General features: G+C 42.1%; 1 protein-coding gene across 1 annotated transcript in view; it reads right to left on the bottom strand.

Moving 5' to 3' along the window:
- LOC133562602 (neurotrypsin-like) overlaps window positions 1–25,000 on the bottom strand; it is a gene marked incomplete at its 5' end in the record, with an annotated part of 45,674 nt that overhangs the window by 15,984 nt on the left and 4,690 nt on the right. Inside the window, 4 exons of the mRNA XM_061916633.1 lie at window positions 955–1,077; window positions 7,544–7,622; window positions 7,784–7,977; window positions 18,884–19,025. Of these exons, the coding sequence (XP_061772617.1) occupies window positions 955–1,077; window positions 7,544–7,622; window positions 7,784–7,977; window positions 18,884–19,025 (538 nt within the window). The remainder of the gene's footprint in view (window positions 1–954; window positions 1,078–7,543; window positions 7,623–7,783; window positions 7,978–18,883; window positions 19,026–25,000) is intronic.

Raw genomic sequence — 25,000 nt, 5'->3', positions numbered from 1 at the left:
GCAACTAATTGAATGCACGATGCGCACCCTGAACTCCCTTGTAAAAATGTGTGTTTCTACATTTGTTGTGTTTGTTTTATTTTATTTTGTGCTTAAATTTACTACTTTTGCATTGGTTAAGTTTGTAGTTATGTTACTTTGATTTCGGCAGCTTGCAGTTGCTCTCACTACCTTTGCACAATCACCACAGAGAAGTGCTCTGGGGGCTATAATGACGACACACATATCAAGTACACCGAGGAGGACATATTAAGTACACACTGAAGAAGGATGGGTACCGGTTTCTCTACTTTTGGACAGCGATTCACACAAAATCAATATTTGGAAAGTTGGGTTGCATGAGACGTTGCATGAGACGTCACGTCTGGTTGCAGACTCCAGACAAGCAGTAGGGCAGCGCTCAGAGCGGACTCCGTCAATGTTGCCATTTTCCACGTTGACAAATCAAGAAGAAGGCACTCAAACGCGCAGTAAGGCTCCACTTTTCAAAATGTGCTAGCTTGTGCTAATTTTTGGCTGTGGACATGCTACAGTTTAGCATTAGCGATTTTACACCAGCAAATGTCTTCATGAAAACTACAATTGAGAAGCACTTTACAATCAAACAGCTGATGTGTAGTACGTACAATACTTATAGTATAAACACTTTTTAGGGCTCAACAACAGAAAAGAGGGCACACGCTAACCTGTACACTACTGCCACCTAACGTCTTGGAATTGCAACTGCATGCAAAGCCTACTATATAATACTTGCAAATGAGAGATGTAGGACAAGAAGATATAAGAGTTGGAATCAGTTTACTCTTCAAAGTTATCAAAAAAAACATTTATTAACAACAAAAGCACAGAAAAATGGTGGCGTTGGGTACGGCATCCATCGAAATGTAAAAGGTGTCCATACTGCGTCAACAAACAACATGTGCATGAATGAATACATCTGGTGTAGGTTCTTACTTTTTGAAGCAGTGTGCCGAGGTGAGGACCCAACAGCTGTCAATCAGGGTGGCGCCACACACCAGGCGCCCGTCTCCTGGCGACCCCCGCAGGCGTATGGCAGCCTGCCAGGGCCAGCCCCCCCTAGGGCACAAGTCGTGTTGGTTGAGTCACAACTAATTTGGACATGGCACACACACACACACACACACACACACACACACACACACACACATACATACATACATACATACATACAGTATATACACACATACATACATACATACATATAATATACATACATACATACATACATACATACATATAATATACATACATATAATATACATACATACATACATACATACATACATACATACATACATACATACATACATACATACATACACACATACATATACATACATACATACATACATACATACATGCACACATACATACATAAATACATACATACATACACGCATACATATACATACACACATACATACATACATACATACATACATATATACACACATATATATACACACATACATACATATAATATACATACATACATATAATAAACATACATACATACATATAATATACATACATACATACATACATACATACATACATAAATACATATACATACATACATACATACATACACACATACATATACATACATACATATACATACATGCACACATACATACATATATACATACATACATACACACATACATATACATACACACATACATACATACATACATACATACATACATACATGCACACATACATACATACATACATACATACATACATACATACATACATGCACACATACATACATACATACACACATACATACATACATACATACATACAAACATACATACATACATACATGCACACATACATACATACATACATACATACATACATACATACATACATGCATGCACACATACATACATACATACATACATACATACATGCACACATACATACATACATACACACATACATACATACATACATACATACACACATACATACATACATACACACATACATACATACATACATACATACATACATACATACATACATGCATGCACACATACATACATACATACATACATACATACATACATGCACACATACATACATACATACATACATACATACATGCATGCACACATACATACATACATACATACATACATACATACATGCACACATACATACATACATACACACATACATACATACATACACACATACATACATACATGCATACATATACATACATACATGCATACATATACATACATACATACATACATACATACATGCATACATAAATACATACATGCACACATACATACATACATACATACATACATACATACATGCATGGATGGGTGGGTGGACAGATAGATACGGTGGAACCTCCCTTTACTCGTTGTACAAACTTTTCCATTCACAAACCACAGGCTGAATAAAAATTGGCTTTGTTGCGCGAACCTTACATCCATCCATTTTGTACCCGGCAGCACATCCATTGTGGGCGGGCCGATCGGTCTCCGGTGCTCATTATTCAGCACAGCAGTTCTGTCGTTAGCTTCCTGTGCTAATTACTAGTTTTTGTTCTTTTTAAGTCTTTTAGCCTTTTTATCAACATTTTTCTCGTTATGCTAGTTCAATATAAGTCCAAAGCAAGCAATGGACTAGCAATGTGTGGCTTGAAACTTTCAGGAAGTATCCACAGCGTTGTCGACACTGCAGTTTTATGCATTTTTATGTATAAAATATAGAAATCGCAAATCGAAAAGCAATATTGGAGAGAAAAATGGTAATTAGGTTGTTTCTGAAAATGGTGAGAGCTAATATAGAGTCCTGTTTAAAGCTTTATATTGTGTCCACTTCTCTACTAAAATATGGACTCATTATTCATGTTTACACTGTTTGTCTTCAGGAATCTAAGAAGTAAAATACACGTCCCGCTGTATGTTGTTGGGTATTCAAACTACAGCAGTACCACACACACTAGTACTACACACAGCACTACTACACACAGCACTACTACACACAGCACTACTACACACACCAGTACTACACACACTAGTACTACACACAGCAATACCACACACACTAGTACTACACACAGCAATACTACACACACTAGTACTACACACAGCACTACTACACACAGCAATACTACACACAGCAGTACTACACACACTAGTACTACACACAGCAGTACTACACACACTAGTACTACACACAGCACTACTACACACAGCAGTACTACACACACTAGTACTACACACAGCAATACACACACACTAGTACTACACACAGCATTACTACACACAGCACTGCTACACACAGCACTACTACACACAGCACTACTACACACAGCACTACTACACACAGCACTACTACACACAGCAATACTACACACAGCAATACTACACACAGCAGTACTACACACACTAGTACTACACACAGCAATACTACACACACTAGTACTACACACAGCAATACACACACACTAGTACTACACACAGCACTACTACACACAGCATTACTACACACAGCACTACTACACACAGCACTACTACACACAGCGCTACTACACACAGCATTACTACACACAGCACTACTACACACAGCACTACTACACACACTAGTACTACACACAGCATTACTACACACAGCACTACTACACACAGCACTACTACACACAGCAGTACTACACACACTAGTACTACACACAGCAATACCACACACACTAGTACTACACACAGCATTACTACACACAGCACTACTACACACAGCAGTACTACACACACTAGTACTACACACAGCATTACTACACACAACACTACTACACACAGCACTACTACACACAGCACTACTACACACAGCAGTACCACACACACTATTACTACACACAGCACTACTACACACAGCAGTACCACACACACTATTACTACACACAGCACTACTACACACAGCACTACTACACACACTATTACTACACACAACAGTACTACACACAACAGTACTACACACAGCACTACTACACACACTATTACTACACACAGCAGTACTACACACAGCAGTACTACACACACTAGTACTACACACAGCAGTACTACACACACTAGTACTACACACAGCAGTACTACACACACTAGTACTACACACAGTAGCACTACACGCAGCAGTACTACACACAGTAGTACTACACACAGCAGTACTACACACACTAGTAATACACACACTAGTAATACACACAGCAGTACTACACACACTAGTACTACACACAGTAGTACTACACGCAGCAGTACCACACACACTATTACTACACACACTAGTACTACACACAGCACTACTACACACAGCAGTACTACACCCACTAGTACTACACGCAGCAGTACTACACACACTAGTACTACACACAGCAGTACCACACACAGTAGTACTACACACAGCAGTACCACACACACTAGTACTACACACAGCAGTACTACACACAGTAGTACTACACACACTAGTACTACACGCAGCAGTACTACACACACTAGTACTACACACACTAGTACTACACACAGCAGTACTACACGCAGCAGTACTACACACACTAGTACTACACACACTAGTACTACACACAGCAGATCTACACACACTAGTACTACACACAGCAGTACTACACACACTAGTACTACACACAGCAGTACTACACACACTAGTACTACACACAGCAGATCTACACACACTAGTACTACACACAGCAGTACTACACACACTAGTACTACACACAGCAGTACTACACACACTAGTACTACACACAGCAGTACTACACACACTAGTACTACACACAGTAGTACTACACGCAGCAGTACTACACACACTAGTACTACACACAGCAGTACTACACACAGCAGTACTACACACAGCAGTACTACACACACTAGTACTACACACACTAGTACTACACACAGCAGTACTACACACAGTAGTACTACACGCAGCAGTACTACACACACTAGTACTACACCCACTAGTACTACGCACACTAGTACTACACACAGCACTACTACACACAGCACTACTACACACAGCAGTACCACACACACTAGTACTACACACAGCAATACTACACACACTAGTACTACACACAGCAATACTACACACACTAGTACTACACACAGCAGTACTACACACAGCAGTACTACACACACTAGTACTACACACACTAGTACTACGCACACTAGTACTACACACAGCACTACTACACACAGCACTACTACACACAGCAGTACCACACACAGCAATACTACACACACTAGTACTACACACAGCAATACTACACACACTAGTACTACACACAGCAGTACTACACACACTAGTACTACACACACTAGTACTACGCACACTAGTACTACACACAGCACTACTACACACAGCACTACTACACACAGCAGTACTACACACACTAGTACTACACACACTAGTACTACACACACAGCAGTACTACACACAGCAGTACTACACACACTAGTACTACACACAGCACTACTACACACAGCAGTACTACACACAGCAGTACTACACGCAGCAGTACTACACACACTAGTACTACACACACTAGTACTACACACAGCAGTACTACACACAGCAGTACTACACACACTAGTACTACACACAGCAGTACTACACACACTAGTACTACACACAGCAGTACTACACACACTTCTACCTTTCCAAGTTTCCTGCTTGATGCATGACAAGAAAGTGTCTCCATATGACAATCTTTACTAGACTGCTTAATAAGAGACACACATATTCACACAGGAAGTTCTGCTTTCATTTAAGTAGGTTTATTGGAGCGTGGGCCAAGCAGCTTGGAAAGTCACATTCTTACCCCACACACACACACACACACACACGCGCGCACACACAGACACACATACACACACACACACACATATATATTGTTGTATTTGTTACCTTCTTGAGACCTGTGAAAAATGCGTATTTGTAGATATATAAAGATTAGTATTTCCAACATGAATAATATTTACATACTTTGCAAATACAAAATAGCTTGTTATAAAATCAGATGGAATTTCATAAGAAAAAGTTAGAATTTTGACAATGTTATAATAAAAGTCGTCATTTTACTCAACGCAAGTCAAAATTTTACAAGAAAACTGGACATTTGTGCAATATTGTGATATAAGTTGGAATTTTACTCGATCGCAATTTTACAAGAAAAGTTGAACATTTCGACAATTTTATGAAAAGAGTCGTCATTTTATTCAACAAAAGTCACAAGTTTATAAGAAAACTTCAACATTTTGGCAAATTCAGAATTTTGCTTGGCAAAATGATGAGAAAAGTCATAATTTTACTACAAAGATGTCAGTATTTTACAAAAAAAACCCATCGTCAATATTGTGATAAAAGTCTGAATTGTACATGAAAAATGTCCCCATTTTGCATTAAAAGTTACAATTTTAAATAAAAAAGCCATAATTTTACTAGAAAATATTTCATTATCACAGAAGCATAAGAATATGAGAAATTGCTTTTACTTAATTTATTTATTTGATTTGATTACTTCAAGTTATTACAGTATCTCTCTTTCTCTCGCTCTCTCTCTCTCTCTCTCTCTCTATATATATATATATATATATATATATATTAATTTTGGCCATCCATCCATTTTCTACTGCTTGTCCCGTTCGGGGTCGCGGGCAAAGGTGGCACATTTCAATTTCTTACACAGACTTTTTATTACATATGTTGACCAGCGGGGAAGCACTTCACATTTTCACACACACTTGTTATTTCATATGTTGACCAAATGGGGAGCACTTCACGTTTTCACACACACACTTGTTATTTCATATGTTGACCAGAGGGGGAGCACTTCACATTTTCACACACACACTTGTTATTTCATATGTTGACCAGACGGGGAGCACTTCACATTTTCACACACACACTTGTTATTTCATATGTTGACCAGACGGGGAGCACTTCACATTTTCACACACACACTTGTTATTTCATATGTTGACCAGAGGGGGAGCACTTCACATTTTTACACACACACTTGTTATTTCATATGTTGACCAGCAGGGGGGCACTTTTAAAAGCGACACGCAGTCAATTTGAAAAGTCCCTCCTTTTTGGGAGCCCCCTCATGTTGATAAATCTCATCACCGTGGGTGCAAATGAGATCTCTATGTTTTGTTTTTTGTAAAAGTGTTTAGCTGCCGTCTTGTCTGATCATATATTTCTGACTTTGCACTTGTCAATGTTTACTTTTGTGTGCACATTAAATCCCCCCAAAAAATCCTAACTTTGGAGCAATGTTCACGGACTGTAGTTTTTGTCTCTCTATTCGATGCAATGGTTTCTGTACTGGGACTACGATTTCAGTCTTAACTTGTTCACACCTCCTCATATGGAAGCTACTTTTCCTTGTTGATGTCTCAAGAAGGGTAAGATACAAGAACACGCACACACACCCACACACACACACACACACTTTGAGTGCAGGTGCACAGCTCACCTCAGAGAGTTTTCTCCGCCTATGATTCTCCGCCGTCGAGGGTGCACGAGCCGCACGCCACAAAGCGGTCGGACAGGATCTGTGGCGAGAAGTTGATGTGACGACCTTCACATTGTGTTGCTTTTCTCCGACCTTCAGCCTCGAAATGCATCTTTGTTCATGTCCGAGCTCTGTGTCAACTTCCGTCTCCGCACATTCGCGCCGTGACGTCATCCGGGCTCATTTGTAAAGCGGACTGACCTTTGACCTCTTTGTAGCCGTAGTCGCAGATGACCCCGGCGTCCTCGCTGTGGCGACAGTTGTGCGTGACGGGCGCCTGTTGTTTGATGCAGTCGGCGATGGCGCGTTCGTGGCCGCCGCACTCCACGTTGTCCAGGTGAATGGGGCCCGTCCCTTCGCCGAAGTACGCCATCACACGGGCCTTGGCCACGCCGCTGCGGGGGGAGGGACTTGTTGGTTATGTCTAAAGAAGACCACGGCTTGTAACAATGAATTAGACTTGTGTCTTGATATATTTACATGGTATTTACCAGACCAGAATATATATACATATATACATATATATATTTACATGGTATTTACCAGACCAGAATATATATACATATATACATATATATATTTACATGGTATTTAACAGACCAGAATATATATACATATATACATATATATATTTACATGGTATTTAACAGACCAGAATATATATACATATATATATATATATATATATATATATATTTACATGGTATTTAACAGACCAGAATATATATACATATATGTATTTACATGGTATTTAACAGACCAGAATATATATACATATATACATATATATATTTACATGGTATTTACCAGACCAGAATATATATACATATATACATATATATATTTACATGGTATTTAACAGACCAGAATATACATACATATATACATATATATATTTACATGGTATTTACCAGACCAGAATATATATACATATATACATATATATATTTACATGGTATTTAACAGACCAGAATATATATACATATATACATATATATATATTTACATGGTATTTACCAGACCAGAATATATATACATATATACATATATATATTTACATGGTATTTACCAGACCAGAATATATATACATATATACATATATATATTTACATGGTATTTAACAGACCAGAATATATATACATATATATATATATTTACATGGTATTTAACAGACCAGAATATATATACATATATACATATATATATTTACATGGTATTTAACAGACCAGAATATATATACATATATATATATATTTACATGGTATTTAACAGACCAGGACTCTTCATTCATCATTTCAAAGAAGGTTTGGAAGTTTTACAATACAACTAAAACTATTCTTACTTACTAAACAGCCCCACGTGTGATGTTTGTAGGAGTGTTTTCATGCATATTTTTACGTGTTGTCATAATGTAATGACACAAGCGTCATTAGCATTAGCTAATGTGCTAACATTTTTACAAGTTTCTGTTTTGGTATTATTACCTTACATTATTTTTGTGTTGTTTCAGATTCACAAATTCCTCAGTAAATTCGTCAAAACGTCAGCGTGGAGTTATTGAGTCTGTTTAGCTGATTGAAAAGTTAGCTTGCGCAGCTAGTGGGTCCATGACCATAACTTCTGTTTTGTTGGATCAGCCGTTTTACTGCTGTGGTATTGTAAAATTTGCAGAATATTTTTGTGCAAATAAATCATTTTGCATGGTATATATGCAGTATCTGCGGCTTATTGTCAGGTGCGGCTAATACAGAAAAAAAACATATTTAGTGGGTGTGGCTTATATTCGGGTTCACTTTTTAGTCTGGAAAATATGCTACTTATATATTTTTGTATTTCTTGAGTTTTGTAAAAAACCTAAAAACAAGTTTTGATAATAGAACCACTGCAGTATCAACTGATACTATATATAGTATCGTTACTGTGGATATGTGTAATGATCCTCCCGTGTCCACCGACTGTGTGCAGTATAGCAAATTATAGATTTCCAGCCCTCCGCGTGGCTGCAAGGAGTCTGCAATCAACAAACCTGCCCGTGATGAGAGACCTGGCTTCAAAAGCCAGCGCGTCCTGAGATCCAGTGCCAGAACGTAGCTACCCCTACCAGTACAGTAAGCCCATTACGTCTCCAGTCTTCTCTGCTTGTGCATATTCTCTCTCTGTGTTCCTGTTCATTGTGTCCAGTGTTTTCTCGTTATCGTCCTCCCTCGTTGCCCAGCCGTGTGTCTCGTCTTCCCCGATCCCCTCTGAACTTCCTCTTGCCTGTCTGGATATCCACCTCACGCCTGCCCACTGACCACGACGCCTCGCTCCAGCCCCTTGACCTTCTGCCTGTTTTTGGACTCCAAAGCCTGCTTTTCGCTCTTTGGACTTCTGCCTGGATATCCAGACGCACTTTCGACACCCGCTGGTCACCACCGTCATATAATTGCCACACATAGTCTCACTTCATCTATGTGGATTACGCACACACTTCAGTTAATAAACCCGCTGACAGCTAAGGACGTCACGATTTGAAGAGAATCGGGACCAGTAAAGCGGATTCAAACCAGCAGCGGACAAAGAGTCACTTTTAATGGCAGTCTTTGAAATGCTGTCAATTTCCAACAAGTCTGACGATGAATGAAGCGGCAAGACAAATATAATCAATCAATCAATCAATGTTTACTTATATAGCCCTAAATCACTACTGTCTCAAAGGGCTGCACAAACCACCACGACATCCTCGGTAGGCCCACATAAGGGCAAGGAAAACTCACACCCAGTGGGACATCGGTGGCAATAATGACCCAGTGGGGCGTCGGTGACAATGATGACTATGAGAACCTTAGAGAGGAGGAAAGCAATGGATGTCGAGCGGATCTAACATGATACTGTGAAAGTTCAATCCACAATGGATACAACACAGTCGCGAGAGTCCAGTCCAAAGAGGATCCAAGACACAGCAGCGAGAGTCCCGTTCACAGCGGAGCCAGCAGGAAACCATCCCAAGCGTAGGCGGACCAGCAGCGCAGAGATGTCCCCAGCCGATACACAGGCAAGCAGTACATGGCCACCGGATCGGACCGGACCCCCTCCACAAGGGAGAGTGGGACATAGAAGAAAAAGAAAAGAAACGGCAGATCAACTGGTCTAAAAAGGGAGTCTATTTAAAGGCTAGAGTATACAGATGAGTTTTAAGATGAGACTTAAATGCTTCTACTGAGGTGGCATCGCGAACTGTTACCGGGAGGGTATTCCAGAGTACTGGAGCCCGAACGGAAAATGCTCTATAGCCCGCAGACTTTTTTTGGGCTTTGGGAATCACTAATAAGCCGGAGTCCTTTGAACGCAGATTTCTTGCCGGGACATATGGTACAATACAATCGGCAAGATAAGATGGAGCTAGACCGTGTAGTATTTTATACGTAAGTAGTAAAACCTTAAAGTCACATCTTAAGTGCACAGGAAGCCAGTGCAGGTGAGCCAGTACAGGCGTAATGTGATCAAACTTTCTTGTTCTTGTCAAAAGTCTAGCAGCCGCATTTTGTACCAACTGTAATCTTTTAATGCTAGACATGGGGAGACCCGAAAATAATACGTTACAGTAATCGAGACGAGACGTAACAAACGCATGGATAATGATCTCAGCGTCTTTAGTGGACAGAATGGAGCGAATTTTAGCAATGTTACGGGGATGAAAGAAGGCCGTTTTAGTAACGCTTTTAATGTGTGCCTCAAAGGAGAGAGTTGGGTCGAATATAATACCCAGATTCTTTACCGTGTCGCCTTGTTTAATTGTTTGGTTGTCAAATGTTAGAGTTGTATTATTAAATAAAGTTCGGTGTCCAGCAGGACCGATAATCAGCATTTCCGTTTTTTTGGCGTTGAGTTGCAAAAAGTTAGCGGACATCCATTGTTTAATTTCATTAAGACACGCCTCCAGCTGACTACAATCCGGCGTGTTGGTCAGCTTTAGGGGCATTTAGAGTTGGGTGTCATCAGCATAACAGTGAAAGCTAATACCGTATTTGCGTATGATGTCACCTAGCGGCAGCATGTAGATGCTGAAGAGTGCAGGGCCAAGGACCGAACCCTGGGGAACTCCACACGATACCTTAACGTAGTCCGAGGTCACATTGTTATGGGAGACACACTGCATCCTATCAGTAAGATAAGAGTTAAACCATGACAGGGCTAAGTCTGACATACCAATTCGTGAGTGTCACTGCAAAGAGTTTGAGCATGACTCAGTGTGACAACCCAATTAGGAGTCAAAGCTAGGCTTTGTGTACATTTTTCCTGTCCCTCCCAGGAGGGTTTTGTGTATCCAACAGCCTTCCGCCACACCCACATGACACGCACGCTTCTTTACGCTCTCCAGATGTTTCTCAAACCACACGTGCGGCGTTGACCTTTTCTCTCCGTACCACCGCGGTCTCTCTCGGGACACAAAGAGGACCAGACTCACTTTTTGACCTTCTGGTGTCTCTTTTGGGAGCTGCTTTATTTTCCTTCTTAAAAGAGAAACACTGTACCTTTCTTTTCTACAAAGCATTTTTAGCCTCAAACTCACTATGGATCTGATGGGAACTGAGACAACTTGCGGGAGGAAAAGAAGAAAAGCAGATGCCAAGTGGAAGACGTGATGATTGATTTTTGCAGGCGGAGTTGACTTTGGTTAACTTAAAGGATGATGACCCCGCCCTGCCGCAAATTATATGCAGGCTTTTACTTTCAATTGTTTTGTACAAAGCTGACAAGGCCAGGTGCAGCATGTCCGCATGTACCATCGTTTACCGACCACACAGCGCACCGCTCTATAAATCATTATGGGGGGAAATATTTTCCATATATTGGCCGCAGACACACACCTTGTGAGATTATTTATCTATGCAGATACACTGTGTACATTTTTATTTACATACTTTAATTGTTTCCAAAAGGTGTCTGGAATGTGGCAGTAAAACGGCTGATCAAACAAATGGACCCACTAGCTGCACAAGCTAGCTCTCCAATTAGCTAAACAGACTCCATAACTCCACGCTGACGTCTTGGTGAATTTACTGAGGCATTTCTAAAAGTGAAACACTTCAAACAGAATGTCGTTGTAAGTTAATAACACCAACACGGACACTCGAGATTGCATATTAGCTCCTGCTAAGGATGCTAGCTTCATGGTAGCATGTACTCATATGCATGAAAACACCCCTACAGACATCACACATGGGACGCTTTAGTAAGTAAGAATCGTTTTAGTTATATTGTAAAACTTACAGATGTTGCTGGCAGAATCCATAGGTGTAAAAACGCTATGGGCGGCTAAAAGACGCAATGGCACTTCTATTGATGGGTGAAAGCTATTTAGCTGATTGAAAAGCTAGCTTGCGCAGCTAGTGGGTCCATGACCATAACTTCTGTTTTGTTGGATCAGCCGTTTTACTGCTGTGGTATTGTAAAATTTGCAGAATATTTTTGTGCAAATAAATCATTTTGCATGGTATATATGCAGTATCTGCGGCTTATTGTCAGGTGCGGCTAATACAGAAAAAAATCAATATTATGGGGGGAAATATTTTCCATATATTGGCCGCAGACACACACCTTGTGAGATTATTTATCTATGCAGATACACTGTGTACATTTTTATTTACATACTTTAATTGTTTCCAAAAGGTGTCTGGAATGTGGCAGTAAAACGGCGGATCAAACAAATGGACCCACTAGCTGCACAAGCTAGCTCTCCAATTAGCTAAACAGACTCAATAACTCCACGCTGACGTCTTGGTGAATTTACTGAGGCATTTCTAAAAGTGAAACACTTCAAACAGAATGTCGTTGTAAGTTAATAACACCAACACGGACACTCGAGATTGCATATTAGCTCCTGCTAAGGATGCTAGCTTCATGGTAGCATGTACTCATATGCACGAAAACACCCCTACAGACATCACACATGGGACGCTTTAGTAAGTAAGAATCGTTTTAGTTATATTGTAAAACTTACAGATGTTGCGGGCAGAATCCATAGGTGTAGAAACGCTATGGACGGCTAAAAGACGCAATGGCACTTCTATTGATGGGTGAAAGCTCTCCGAAGAAGTTGTGGTGAGCAAACTTGTCCAAAAGGTTTGGAAGAATAGCACAAACAATAACACACCGTTTCAGTATCTTTGCTTGTTTTCTTTTTTGGAACTATTTGCATTATAGCTGACAGAGAAGAAAAATCCATAAATTTGCTGCACCGTTTTAGAAGCTGAAAAGGTTGGAAGCGTAGCAAAAAAGTAACCATAATTGAAGGCGCATGCAGGATTCTCAACCTTATTTTCATTAGGAGCCACATGGCAGTTATTGCTCTTTTTGCATATAACAGCAAATATATTTGAATATTAATGTTTAAGGATTCACTTCAGGATACTACATAACTGCTTAAATATTAAATATATTTTTATGTACATTGTAGCTGTCACCAGAATTGTACCTTTTTTTTTGTAAATTGAAAAATGGTTCCACAGATTGAAAAACAGGCAACAGAGCAGCCATTGTCTTAGCGTCAAAAATACTGTTGTTTTCACCATTTATTACTGCTTCATGCAAAAATAATCCATGGAGGTTTTTTTACAGTAAAAATGTTTTTGCGGAAAATCTATTATAATTTTAACAGTGTGCAATTTGATGTAAAATTTGCTTAAAAACCTTAAATCAAGTAGATATTGATATTGAAGTATTTATTTGTAGTTCAACAAAAAGGTTTGATGATATAAAGTTTTTGGGTTAACATTAAAGTTTGGAAGATATGCATTTGCATGTTTGTTTTTTGTCAAAAAGGAAGGAGTGAATACATTATCGCGAGAAAGGATAAAGTCATGGCCAGGCTTTCGTGGGCCCCATCCTTAACTTTGACACCCGTGCTAAAAGGTTTAGTGTGTAAAATAAATGCAAATCTCATAAATGCTGTGTTAAAAGTTGGAATGGAGTCAAACAAAGTACTGATAGGATCCAGTTTAAGAAAATGTTCAGACTCAGTCTTTACAAAGTCAAAGAAGAAAAATCCTGATAAACATTTTGAACCTTACAAATCATCTTTTTCCTCCATGCAATCAACCCTGTTTGACCCTGGACTCATAAGGACTGTATTTATTGACAATAACATTGATGTACAGCTGGGAGATGCAAGTGAATGTGTGGCTGTGATAAGAAAAGAGGTGTAGTATTAAATAAGCTCTGCTTCTACCTACTCCTTACCCATAATGCTCAACTTTATCTCTGACTCTGTCCTTTCCGTGCATCCTTTCTCCCGCCGAGACACAAGTGGCCATCCCACTCATTTGCACGTGGATTTAAGGTCTGTTTAAGCCAAATAGAAGACGATCCACGTGACTCTTTATCGTCCTGTCTTTATCTGCCTGGTATCTAATAAAGGGGCCCCTGCTTGCACTTTGCCTACCTTCTCTGCATCCTGGGATCACGCCGACAGCCGCTGTGCACCAATCATCACAAAGCCTACTTCTTAAAGAGACGCTTTTGGCCAAAAAACATGGGCACATTATCTTCACATCGGCATCATGAATCCTTTTCTGTTAGACTTGCTCAGAACTCTTTCCCGGTCCGTCCGTACGACTATCCAGGTCAATGCTGCGTGAATGCCAGGAAAAAAAGCTCTGACATGCTTGAGGAGACGCATTTTTTGTGCCAATAGTTGTATAAATTTCCAGTACATGTGTTAAAAACAATGTTTTGTAGACATTTTTCTACAGGAAAAAAAGGCCTTATATTTGGGTGGACACAATATTTTAGTTTTAACATCAAAAGTGGTGACATTTGTTTGCATCACTTTCACCTGTCCACACACTTGTATCCCATCTGTCCACATACCTGTATCCCATCTGCCCACACACCTGTATCCCATCTGTCCACATACCTGTATCCCATCTGCCCACACACCTGTATCCCATCTGTCCACATACCTGTATCCCATCTGTCCACACACCTGTATCCCATCTGTCCACACACCTGTATCCCATCTGTCCACATACCTGTATCCCATCTGTCCACACACCTGTATCCCATCTGTCCACATACCTGTATCCCATCTGTCCACACACCTGTATCCCATCTGTCCACACACCTGTATCCCATCTGTCCACACACCTGTATCCCATCTGTCCACATACCTGTATCCCATCTGTCCACATACTTGTATCCCATCTGTCCACATACCTGTATCCCATCTGTCCACACACCTGTATCCCATCTGTCCACACACCTGTATCCCATCTGTCCACATACCTGTATCCCATCTGTCCACATACCTGTATCCCATCTGTCCACACACCTGTATCCCATCTGTCCACACACCTGTATCCCATCTGTCCACACACCTGTATCCCATCTGTCCACATACCTGTATCCCATCTGTCCACATACCTGTATCCCATCTGTCCACATACCTGTATCCCATCTGTCCACACACCTGTATCCCATCTGTCCACACACCTGTATCCCATCTGTCCACATACCTGTATCCCATCTGTCCACACACCTGTATCCCATCTGTCCACATACCTGTATCCCATCTGTCCACATACCTGTATCCCATCTGCCCACACACCTGTATCCCATCTGTCCACATACCTGTATCCCATCTGTCCACACACCTGTATCCCATCTGTCCACACACCTGTATCCCATCTGTCCACATACCTGTATCCCATCTGTCCACACACCTGTATCCCATCTGTCCACACACCTGTATCCCATCTGTCCACACACCTGTATCCCATCTGTCCACATACCTGTATCCCATCTGTCCACACACCTGTATCCCATCTGTCCACACACCTGTATCCCATCTGTCCACACACCTGTATCCCATCTGTCCACATACCTGTATCCCATCTGTCCACATACTTGTATCCCATCTGTCCACATACCTGTATCCCATCTGTCCACACACCTGTATCCCATCTGTCCACACACCTGTATCCCATCTGTCCACATACCTGTATCCCATCTGTCCACATACCTGTATCCCATCTGTCCACACACCTGTATCCCATCTGTCCACACACCTGTATCCCATCTGTCCACACACCTGTATCCCATCTGTCCACATACCTGTATCCCATCTGTCCACATACCTGTATCCCATCTGTCCACATACCTGTATCCCATCTGTCCACACACCTGTATCCCATCTGTCCACACACCTGTATCCCATCTGTCCACATACCTGTATCCCATCTGTCCACACACCTGTATCCCATCTGTCCACATACCTGTATCCCATCTGTCCACATACCTGTATCCCATCTGCCCACACACCTGTATCCCATCTGTCCACATACCTGTATCCCATCTGTCCACACACCTGTATCCCATCTGTCCACACACCTGTATCCCATCTGTCCACATACCTGTATCCCATCTGTCCACACACCTGTATCCCATCTGTCCACATACCTGTATCCCATCTGTCCACACACCTGTATCCCATCTGTCCACACACCTGTATCCCATCTGTCCACACACCTGTATCCCATCTGTCCACATACCTGTATCCCATCTGTCCACATACTTGTATCCCATCTGTCCACATACCTGTATCCCATCTGTCCACACACCTGTATCCCATCTGTCCACACACCTGTATCCCATCTGTCCACATACCTGTATCCCATCTGTCCACATACCTGTATCCCATCTGTCCACACACCTGTATCCCATCTGTCCACACACCTGTATCCCATCTGTCCACACACCTGTATCCCATCTGTCCACATACCTGTATCCCATCTGTCCACATACCTGTATCCCATCTGTCCACATACCTGTATCCCATCCGTCCACACACCTGTATCCCATCTGTCCACACACCTGTATCCCATCTGTCCACACACCTGTATCCCATCTGTCCACACACCTGTATCCCATCTGTCCACACACCTGTATCCCATCTGTCCACATACCTGTATCCCATCTGTCCACATACCTGTATCCCATCTGCCCACACACCTGTATCCCATCTGCCCACATACTTGTATCCCATCTGCCCACATACCTGTATCCCATCTGTCCACACACCTGTATCCCATCTGTCCACATACCTGTATCCCATCTGCCCACATACCTGTATCCCATCTGTCCACACACCTGTATCCCATCCGTCCACATACCTGTATCCCATCTGTCCACACACCTGTATCCCATCTGTCCACATACCTGTATCCCATCTGTCCACACACCTGTATCCCATCTGTCCCCATACCTGTATCCCATCTGTCCACACACCTGTATCCCATCTGTCCACACATCTGTATCCCATCTGTCCACATACCTGTATCCCATCTGTCCACATACCTGTATCCCATCTGCCCACACACCTGTATCCCATCTGTCCACATACCTGTATCCCATCTGTCCACACACCTGTATCCCATCTGTCCACACACCTGTATCCCATCTGTCCACATACCTGTATCCCATCTGTCCACATACCTGTATCCCATCTGTCCACATACCTGTATCCCATCTGTCCACACACCTGTATCCCATCTGTCCACATACCTGTATCCCATCTGTCCACATACCTGTATCCCATCTGTCCACACACCTGTATCCCATCCGTCCACACACCTGTATCCCATCCGTCCACACACCTGTATCCCATCTGTCCACACACCTGTATCCCATCTGTCCACACACCTGTATCCCATCCGTCCACACACCTGTATCCCATCTGTCCATATACCTGTATCCCATCTGTCCACACACCTGTATCCCATCTGTCCACACACCTGTATCCCATCTGTCCCCATACCTGTATCCCATCTGTCCACACACCTGTATCCCATCTGTCCACATACCTGTATCCCATCTGTCCACACACCTGTATCCCATCTGTCCACACACCTGTATCCCATCTGTCCACATACCTGTATCCCATCTGTCCACACACCTGTATCCCATCTGTCCACACACCTGTATCCCATCTGTCCACACACCTGTATCCCATCTGTCCATATACCTGTATCCCATCTGTCCACACACCTGTATCCCATATGTCCACACACCTGTATCCCATCTGTCCACATACCTGTATCCCATCTGTCCACATACCTGTATCCCATCTGTCCACACACCTGTATCCCATCTGTCCACATACCTGTATCCCATCTGTCCACACACCTGTATCCCATCTGTCCACACACCTGTATCCCATCTGTCCACACACCTGTATCCCATCTGTCCACACACCTGTATCCCATCTGTCCACACACCTGTATCCCATCTGTCCACACACCTGTATCCCATCTGTCCACATACCTGTATCCCATCTGTCGACACACAACTTCAGCATCCTGATCGGTCCATCCGTCGTCACACACGGTCCCCCACTGGCCAGACAGGTAAAGCTCCACCCGCCCCTCTCTTAGGGTTTCTCCCCCCACCAGCCTCATGGGAACACCTGTACAACACACACACACGCGCACACACACACACACACACACACACACACAAACATGCTGCAGTTAACGGGACAGAAGATGAAGATGACAGAGCCTCCACAAGAGAAGAAAGTATGGATGTCATAGTTTTGCAGATACTTTGGTGTTGTGGTTTTCAGCAGCCTGATGATACTGCGGTGATGCGTGTCGATATCAAGCGGTATATGGAGTGCTTAGCGGGAATACAAATTGTGTGTTCCTACAAAACAGGAAATGTGGCAAGAAACCAGATGAATTTAAAGCGTGTTTATGTCCTTTTTGTATTGAGCTGTCTAAAAAAGATCATTTTTAAAACAGGAGTTCTTAACCTTTTTGACATTGGGTCCCAAGATTTCCACTACAGGAGGAGCCGGGGCACACGTAAATATCAACACTGAATTAGTCATCTTACTTTTAACTTGAAATATTTTTTAATAATTTCATTTATACAACTATGCAGTGCTACAATAAATACATTCTAACTAAATTACAAAAATAATAATAATACATTTGTTTCTTAAATAAAATTCAAGTGCAAACAAAAGTACAGATTCACTACTTACGTCATATTTGTTGTGCTAAAGAAGACTTCTTCTGTTAGTTTGATATTGTCATTACTGCCACAAGTGGTGGAAAAGTGTATTACAACTGAGTACGAACCCCAGCTGAGAATCTCTTCTTCTTTTGTCGGCCGTCTCAATTGCATCAGCGGCCCAACAGTGGTTAAGAAAAAGCGGTGGAAAACACATTTCAGGAAAGCAAACCAATTGTCCAGTTATGGTATGAAACATCTAGGGTACACTTCTGAAACATGATGCCGCTAGGTGACATCATACGCAAATACGGTGTTAGCTTTCACTGTTATGCTGATGACACCCAACTCTACATGCCCCTAAAGCTGACCAACACGCCGGATTGTAGTCAGCTGGAGGCGTGTCTTAATGAAATTAAACAATGGATGTCCGCTAACTTTTTGCAACTCAACGCCAAAAAAACGGAAATGCTGATTATCGGTCCTGCTAGACACCGAACTCTATTTAATAATACAACTCTAACATTTGACAACCAAACAATTAAACAAGGCGACACGGTAAAGAATCTGGGTATTATCTTCGACCCAACTCTCTCCTTTGAGTCACACATTAAAAGCGTTACTAAAACGGCCTTCTTTCATCTCCGTAACATCGCTAAAATTCGCTCCATTCTGTCCACTAAAGACGCTGAGATCATTATCCATGCGTTTGTTACGTCTCGCCTCGACTACTGTAACGTATTATTTTCGGGTCTCCCCATGTCTAGCATTAAAAGATTACAGTTGGTACAAAATGCGGCTGCTAGACTTTTGACAAGAACAAGAAAGTTTGATCACATTACGCCTGTACTGGCTCACCTGCACTGGCTTCCTGTGCACTTAAGATGTGACTTTAAGGTTTTACTACTTACGTATAAAATACTACACGGTCTAGCTCCATCCTATCTTGCCGATTGTATTGTACCATATGTCCCGGCAAGAAATCTGCGTTCAAAGGACTCCGGCTTATTAGTGATTCCCAAAGCCCAAAAAAAGTCTGCGGGCTATAGAGCATTTTCCGTTCGGGCTCCAGTACTCTGGAATGCCCTCCCGGTAACAGTTCGCGATGCCACCTCAGTAGAAGCATTTAAGTCTCACCTTAAAACTCATTCGTATACTCTAGCCTTTAAATAGACTCCCTTTTTAGACCAGTTGATCTGCCGTTTCTTTTCTTTTTCTTCTATGTCCCACTCTCCCATGTGGAGGGGGTCCGGTCCGATCCGGTGGCCATGTACTGCTCGCCTGTGTATCGGCTGGGGACATCTCTGCGCTGCTGGTCCGCCTACGCTTGGGATGGTTTCCTGCTGGCTCCGCTGTGAACGGGACTCTCGCTGCTGTGTCTTGGATCCTCTTTGGACTGGACTCTCGCGACTGTGTTGTATCCATTGTGGATTGAACTTTCACAGTATCATGTTAGACCCGCTCGACATCCATTGCTTTCCTCCTCTCCAAGGTTCTCATAGTCATCATTGTCACTGACGTCCCACTGGGTCATTATTGTCACCGATGTCCCACTGGGTGTGAGTTTTCCTTGCCCTTATGTGGGCCTACCGAGGATGTCGTGGTGGTTTGTGCAGCCCTTTGAGACACTAGTGATTTAGGGCTATATAAGTAAACATTGATTGATTGATTGAGTTTTTAGTCATAGTCTTTTGATGAAAATTTAGTTTAGTTTCAGTCATATTTTAGTCATCTAAATTGATTTAGTTTTAGTAAACTAACACTTCTGTAAATTGTATTGACTAAAATATAAAGCATAAAGGATAAAGCATATTTCAAGGTGTCTTGAAATCACTTTTATCAAGGTTTGTACAGAAAGTAAATCCCCAACAAGAAGGGTTTAACTCAGGGGACAGTTGGTCAAAGACTTTTGCTCAACCAAATGAACGATGACCTTAAGGGGGCGTAACCCAAAATAATAGAGAAGCTCTGCCTTACTTGCAGCCTAAAGCACCACATTTGTCAATATAAACTGCTATCAAAGAGTTGTAGTAGCACACTACACTTCCAACGTCTTCAAGGCAGAAGCTTATTAGAAAGTATCTTGTAACAAATGTGTCCGCGCGTTTAAATAACTTAATCAAGAGCTTAGATAAATGAATTATTGTGACTTTTAGTTGTCCCCAAAAACATGTCATTAAATCAAAACACATTTAAAGACGAGATTTTCTTATTCAAACGGGGATAGCAGGTCCATTCCTTGTGTCATACTCGATCATTTCGCCATATTGCCATATTTTTGCTGAAAGGATTTAGTAGAGAACATCCACGGTAAAGTTGGCAACTTTTGGTCGCTAATAAAAAAGCCTTGCCTGTACCGGAAGTAGCAGACGATGTGCGCGTGACGTCACGGGTTGTAGGGCTCCTCACATCCGAACATTGTTTATAATCATAGACTCCAGCAGCAAGAGCTATTCAGACCGAGAAAGCGACAATTTTCCCATTAATTTGAGCGAGGTTGAAAGATTCGTGGATGAGGAAAGTTAGAGTGAAGCACACACAAAAAAAAGAAAAGAAAAGGCGATGGCTCCAGGCGATGGGAGTGGGAGCGTTTCAGATGTAATTAGACACATTTACTAGGATAATTCTGGAAGATCCCTTATCTGCTTATTGTTTTAATAGCGTTTTAGTGAGATTGTAAAGTCATACATGAAAGTCGGATGGCTGCGGTGAACGCCAGTGTCTCTGAGAGAAGCCGAGGAGCCAAGATCACAGCTGTCTTTTTGAGGTCCCATAATCCACTGAAGTCTCCGGTAAGAGCTGACTTGATATCACAATTTTCCCATCCAAAAACTTGCTGGTTGACGTAGAGAAACATGTTCGCTTGGCCGCTCTGTGTTAAAGCTGCAATCCACTGCTTTCCACCAATAGCATTCTTTTTTTATAGTCTCCATTATTAATTTGAACAAATTGCAAAAGATTCAGCAACCCAGATTTAGAAATGACTGTTTAATTATGCGATGAAAACAGACGACTTTTATCCGTGTGTGTTGCTGGGCTAATCTGTCCGCTACAACCCCAGACGTCACATACGTGTGTCATCATACGCCTCATCATTCTGCAACGTTTTTCAACAAGAAACTCCGTGGGAAATTTTAAATTGCAATTTAGTAAACTAAAGCGGGCGTATTGGCATGTGTTGCAATGTTCATATTTCATCATTGATATATAAACTATCAGACTGCTAGTAGTGGCTCTCAGTAGGCCTTTAAAGACAGCATAACATAAGTTTTGTGCTTTTCATACTCACCATTGTTCTTGAAGTCATTTCCCTTTCACGTAATAAAAGTAAGTACAATGAGTCGTGCTGATATCGTATCGGTGCACAGCCAGTGAGGATTTATAAATGGAAGGTAGTAGAGATTGCCAGCTTCCAGTGAATCTATAGATTTTAGGGTCAAATTTATCAGGGTAAAAACTCTGAAATTTACACTAAATGACTGTAAATTTAAAAACGGTACCACTGTTGTTTTCACAACGATACAATTGTGGTGACTGAGAAGCCAGATGTGTTTGTACCGTAAAATCTAGGGACATTGTTTTCACAGTACAACACTGCTAATGGAGAAACAGTATCACTCTTATTTTATCAATCAATCAATCAATGTTTATTTATATAGCCCCAAATCACAAATGTCTCAAAGGACTGCACAAATCATTACGACTACAACATCCTCGGAAGAACCCACAAAAGGGCAAGGAAAACTCAAACCCAGTGGGCAGGGAGAATTCACATTCAGTGGGACGCCAGCGACAATGCTGACTATGAGAAACCTTGGAGAGGACCTCAGATGTGGGCAACCCCCCCCCCCCCCTCTAGGGGACCGAAAGCAATGGATGTCGAGCGGGTCTAACATGATACTGTGAAAGTTCAATCCATAGTGGCTCCAACACAGCAGTGAGAGTCCCGTCCACAGGAAACCATCTCAAGCGGATCAGCAGCGTAGAGATGTCCCCAACCGATACAGGCGAGCGGTCCATCCTGGGTCCCGACGAGCGGTCCATCCTGGGTCTCGACTCTGGACAGTCAGTACTTCATCCATGGTCATCGGACCGGACCCCCTCCACAAGGGAGGGGGGGACATAGGAGAAAGAAAAGAAGCGGCAGATCAACTGGTCTAAAAAGGAGGTCTATTTAAAGGCTAGAGTATACAGATGAGTTTTAAGATGAGACTTAAATGCTTCTACTGAGGTAGCATCTCGAACTGTTACCGGGAGGGCATTCCAGAGTACTGAAGCCCGAACGGAAAACGCTCTATAGCCCGCAGACTTTTTTTGAGCTCTAGGAATCACTAATAAGCCGGAGTCTTTTGAACGCAGATTTCTTGCCGGGACATACGGTACAATACAATCGGCAAGATAGGATGGAGCTAGACCGTGTAGTATTTTATACGTAAGTAGTACCGCTAAATTCTAGCAACTGAGCTGCTTTTTTGTAACAGTGCATTGCAATAAATGGAAAAGCAGTACCAAAGTTATTTTACCGCAAAATTCTGGCAAATGAGCTGCTGCTTTTCTGCTGAAAAATTGAGGTCCATTGACTTGAGCGGGTGTTGTTGGTACCAGTGAGGATTTTACACTACATTTCAGTGACTGAGCTGAAATCTACTGACTTTTTTACAGTGCAGCCTTGCGGACATGCCAGTGTGAACATGTACCATGCCAGTGTGAACATGTACCATGCCAGTGTGAACATGTACCAGCTTGTGGACATGCCAGTGTGAACATGTACCATGCCAGTGTGAACATGTACCATGCCAGTGTGAACATGTAGCAGCTTGCGGACATGCCAGTGTGAACATGTAGCAGCTTGCGGACATGCCAGTGTGAACATGTAGCAGCTTGCGGACATGCCAGTGTGAACATGTACCATGCCAGTGTGAACATGTACCATGCCAGTGTGAACATGTACCATGCCAGTGTGAACATGTACCATGCCAGTGTGAACATGTAGCAGCTTGCGGACATGCCAGTGTGAACATGTACCATGCCAGTGTGAACATGTACCATGCCAGTGTGAACATGTACCATGCCAGTGTGAACATGTACCATGCCAGTGTGAACATGTACCATGCCAGTGTGAACATGTACCAGCTTGCGGACATGCCAGTGTGAACATGTAGCAGCTTGCGGACATGCCAGTGTGAACATGTAGCAGCTTGTGGACATGCCAGTGTGAACATGTACCAGCTTGCGGACATGCCAGTGTGAACATGTACCAGCTTGTGGACATGCCAGTGTGAACATGTACCAGCTTGCGGACATGCCAGTGTGAACATGTACCAGCTTGCGGACATGCCAGTGTGAACATGTACCAGCTTGCGGACATGCCAGTGTGAACATTTACCAGCTTGTGGACATGCCAGTGTGAACATGTACCAGCTT

The sequence above is a fragment of the Nerophis ophidion genome, linkage group LG01, assembly GCF_033978795.1.
Source record: "Nerophis ophidion isolate RoL-2023_Sa linkage group LG01, RoL_Noph_v1.0, whole genome shotgun sequence".
Classification (NCBI taxonomy): domain Eukaryota; kingdom Metazoa; phylum Chordata; class Actinopteri; order Syngnathiformes; family Syngnathidae; genus Nerophis; species Nerophis ophidion.
This window is presented reverse-complemented; position numbering and strand designations above follow the sequence as displayed.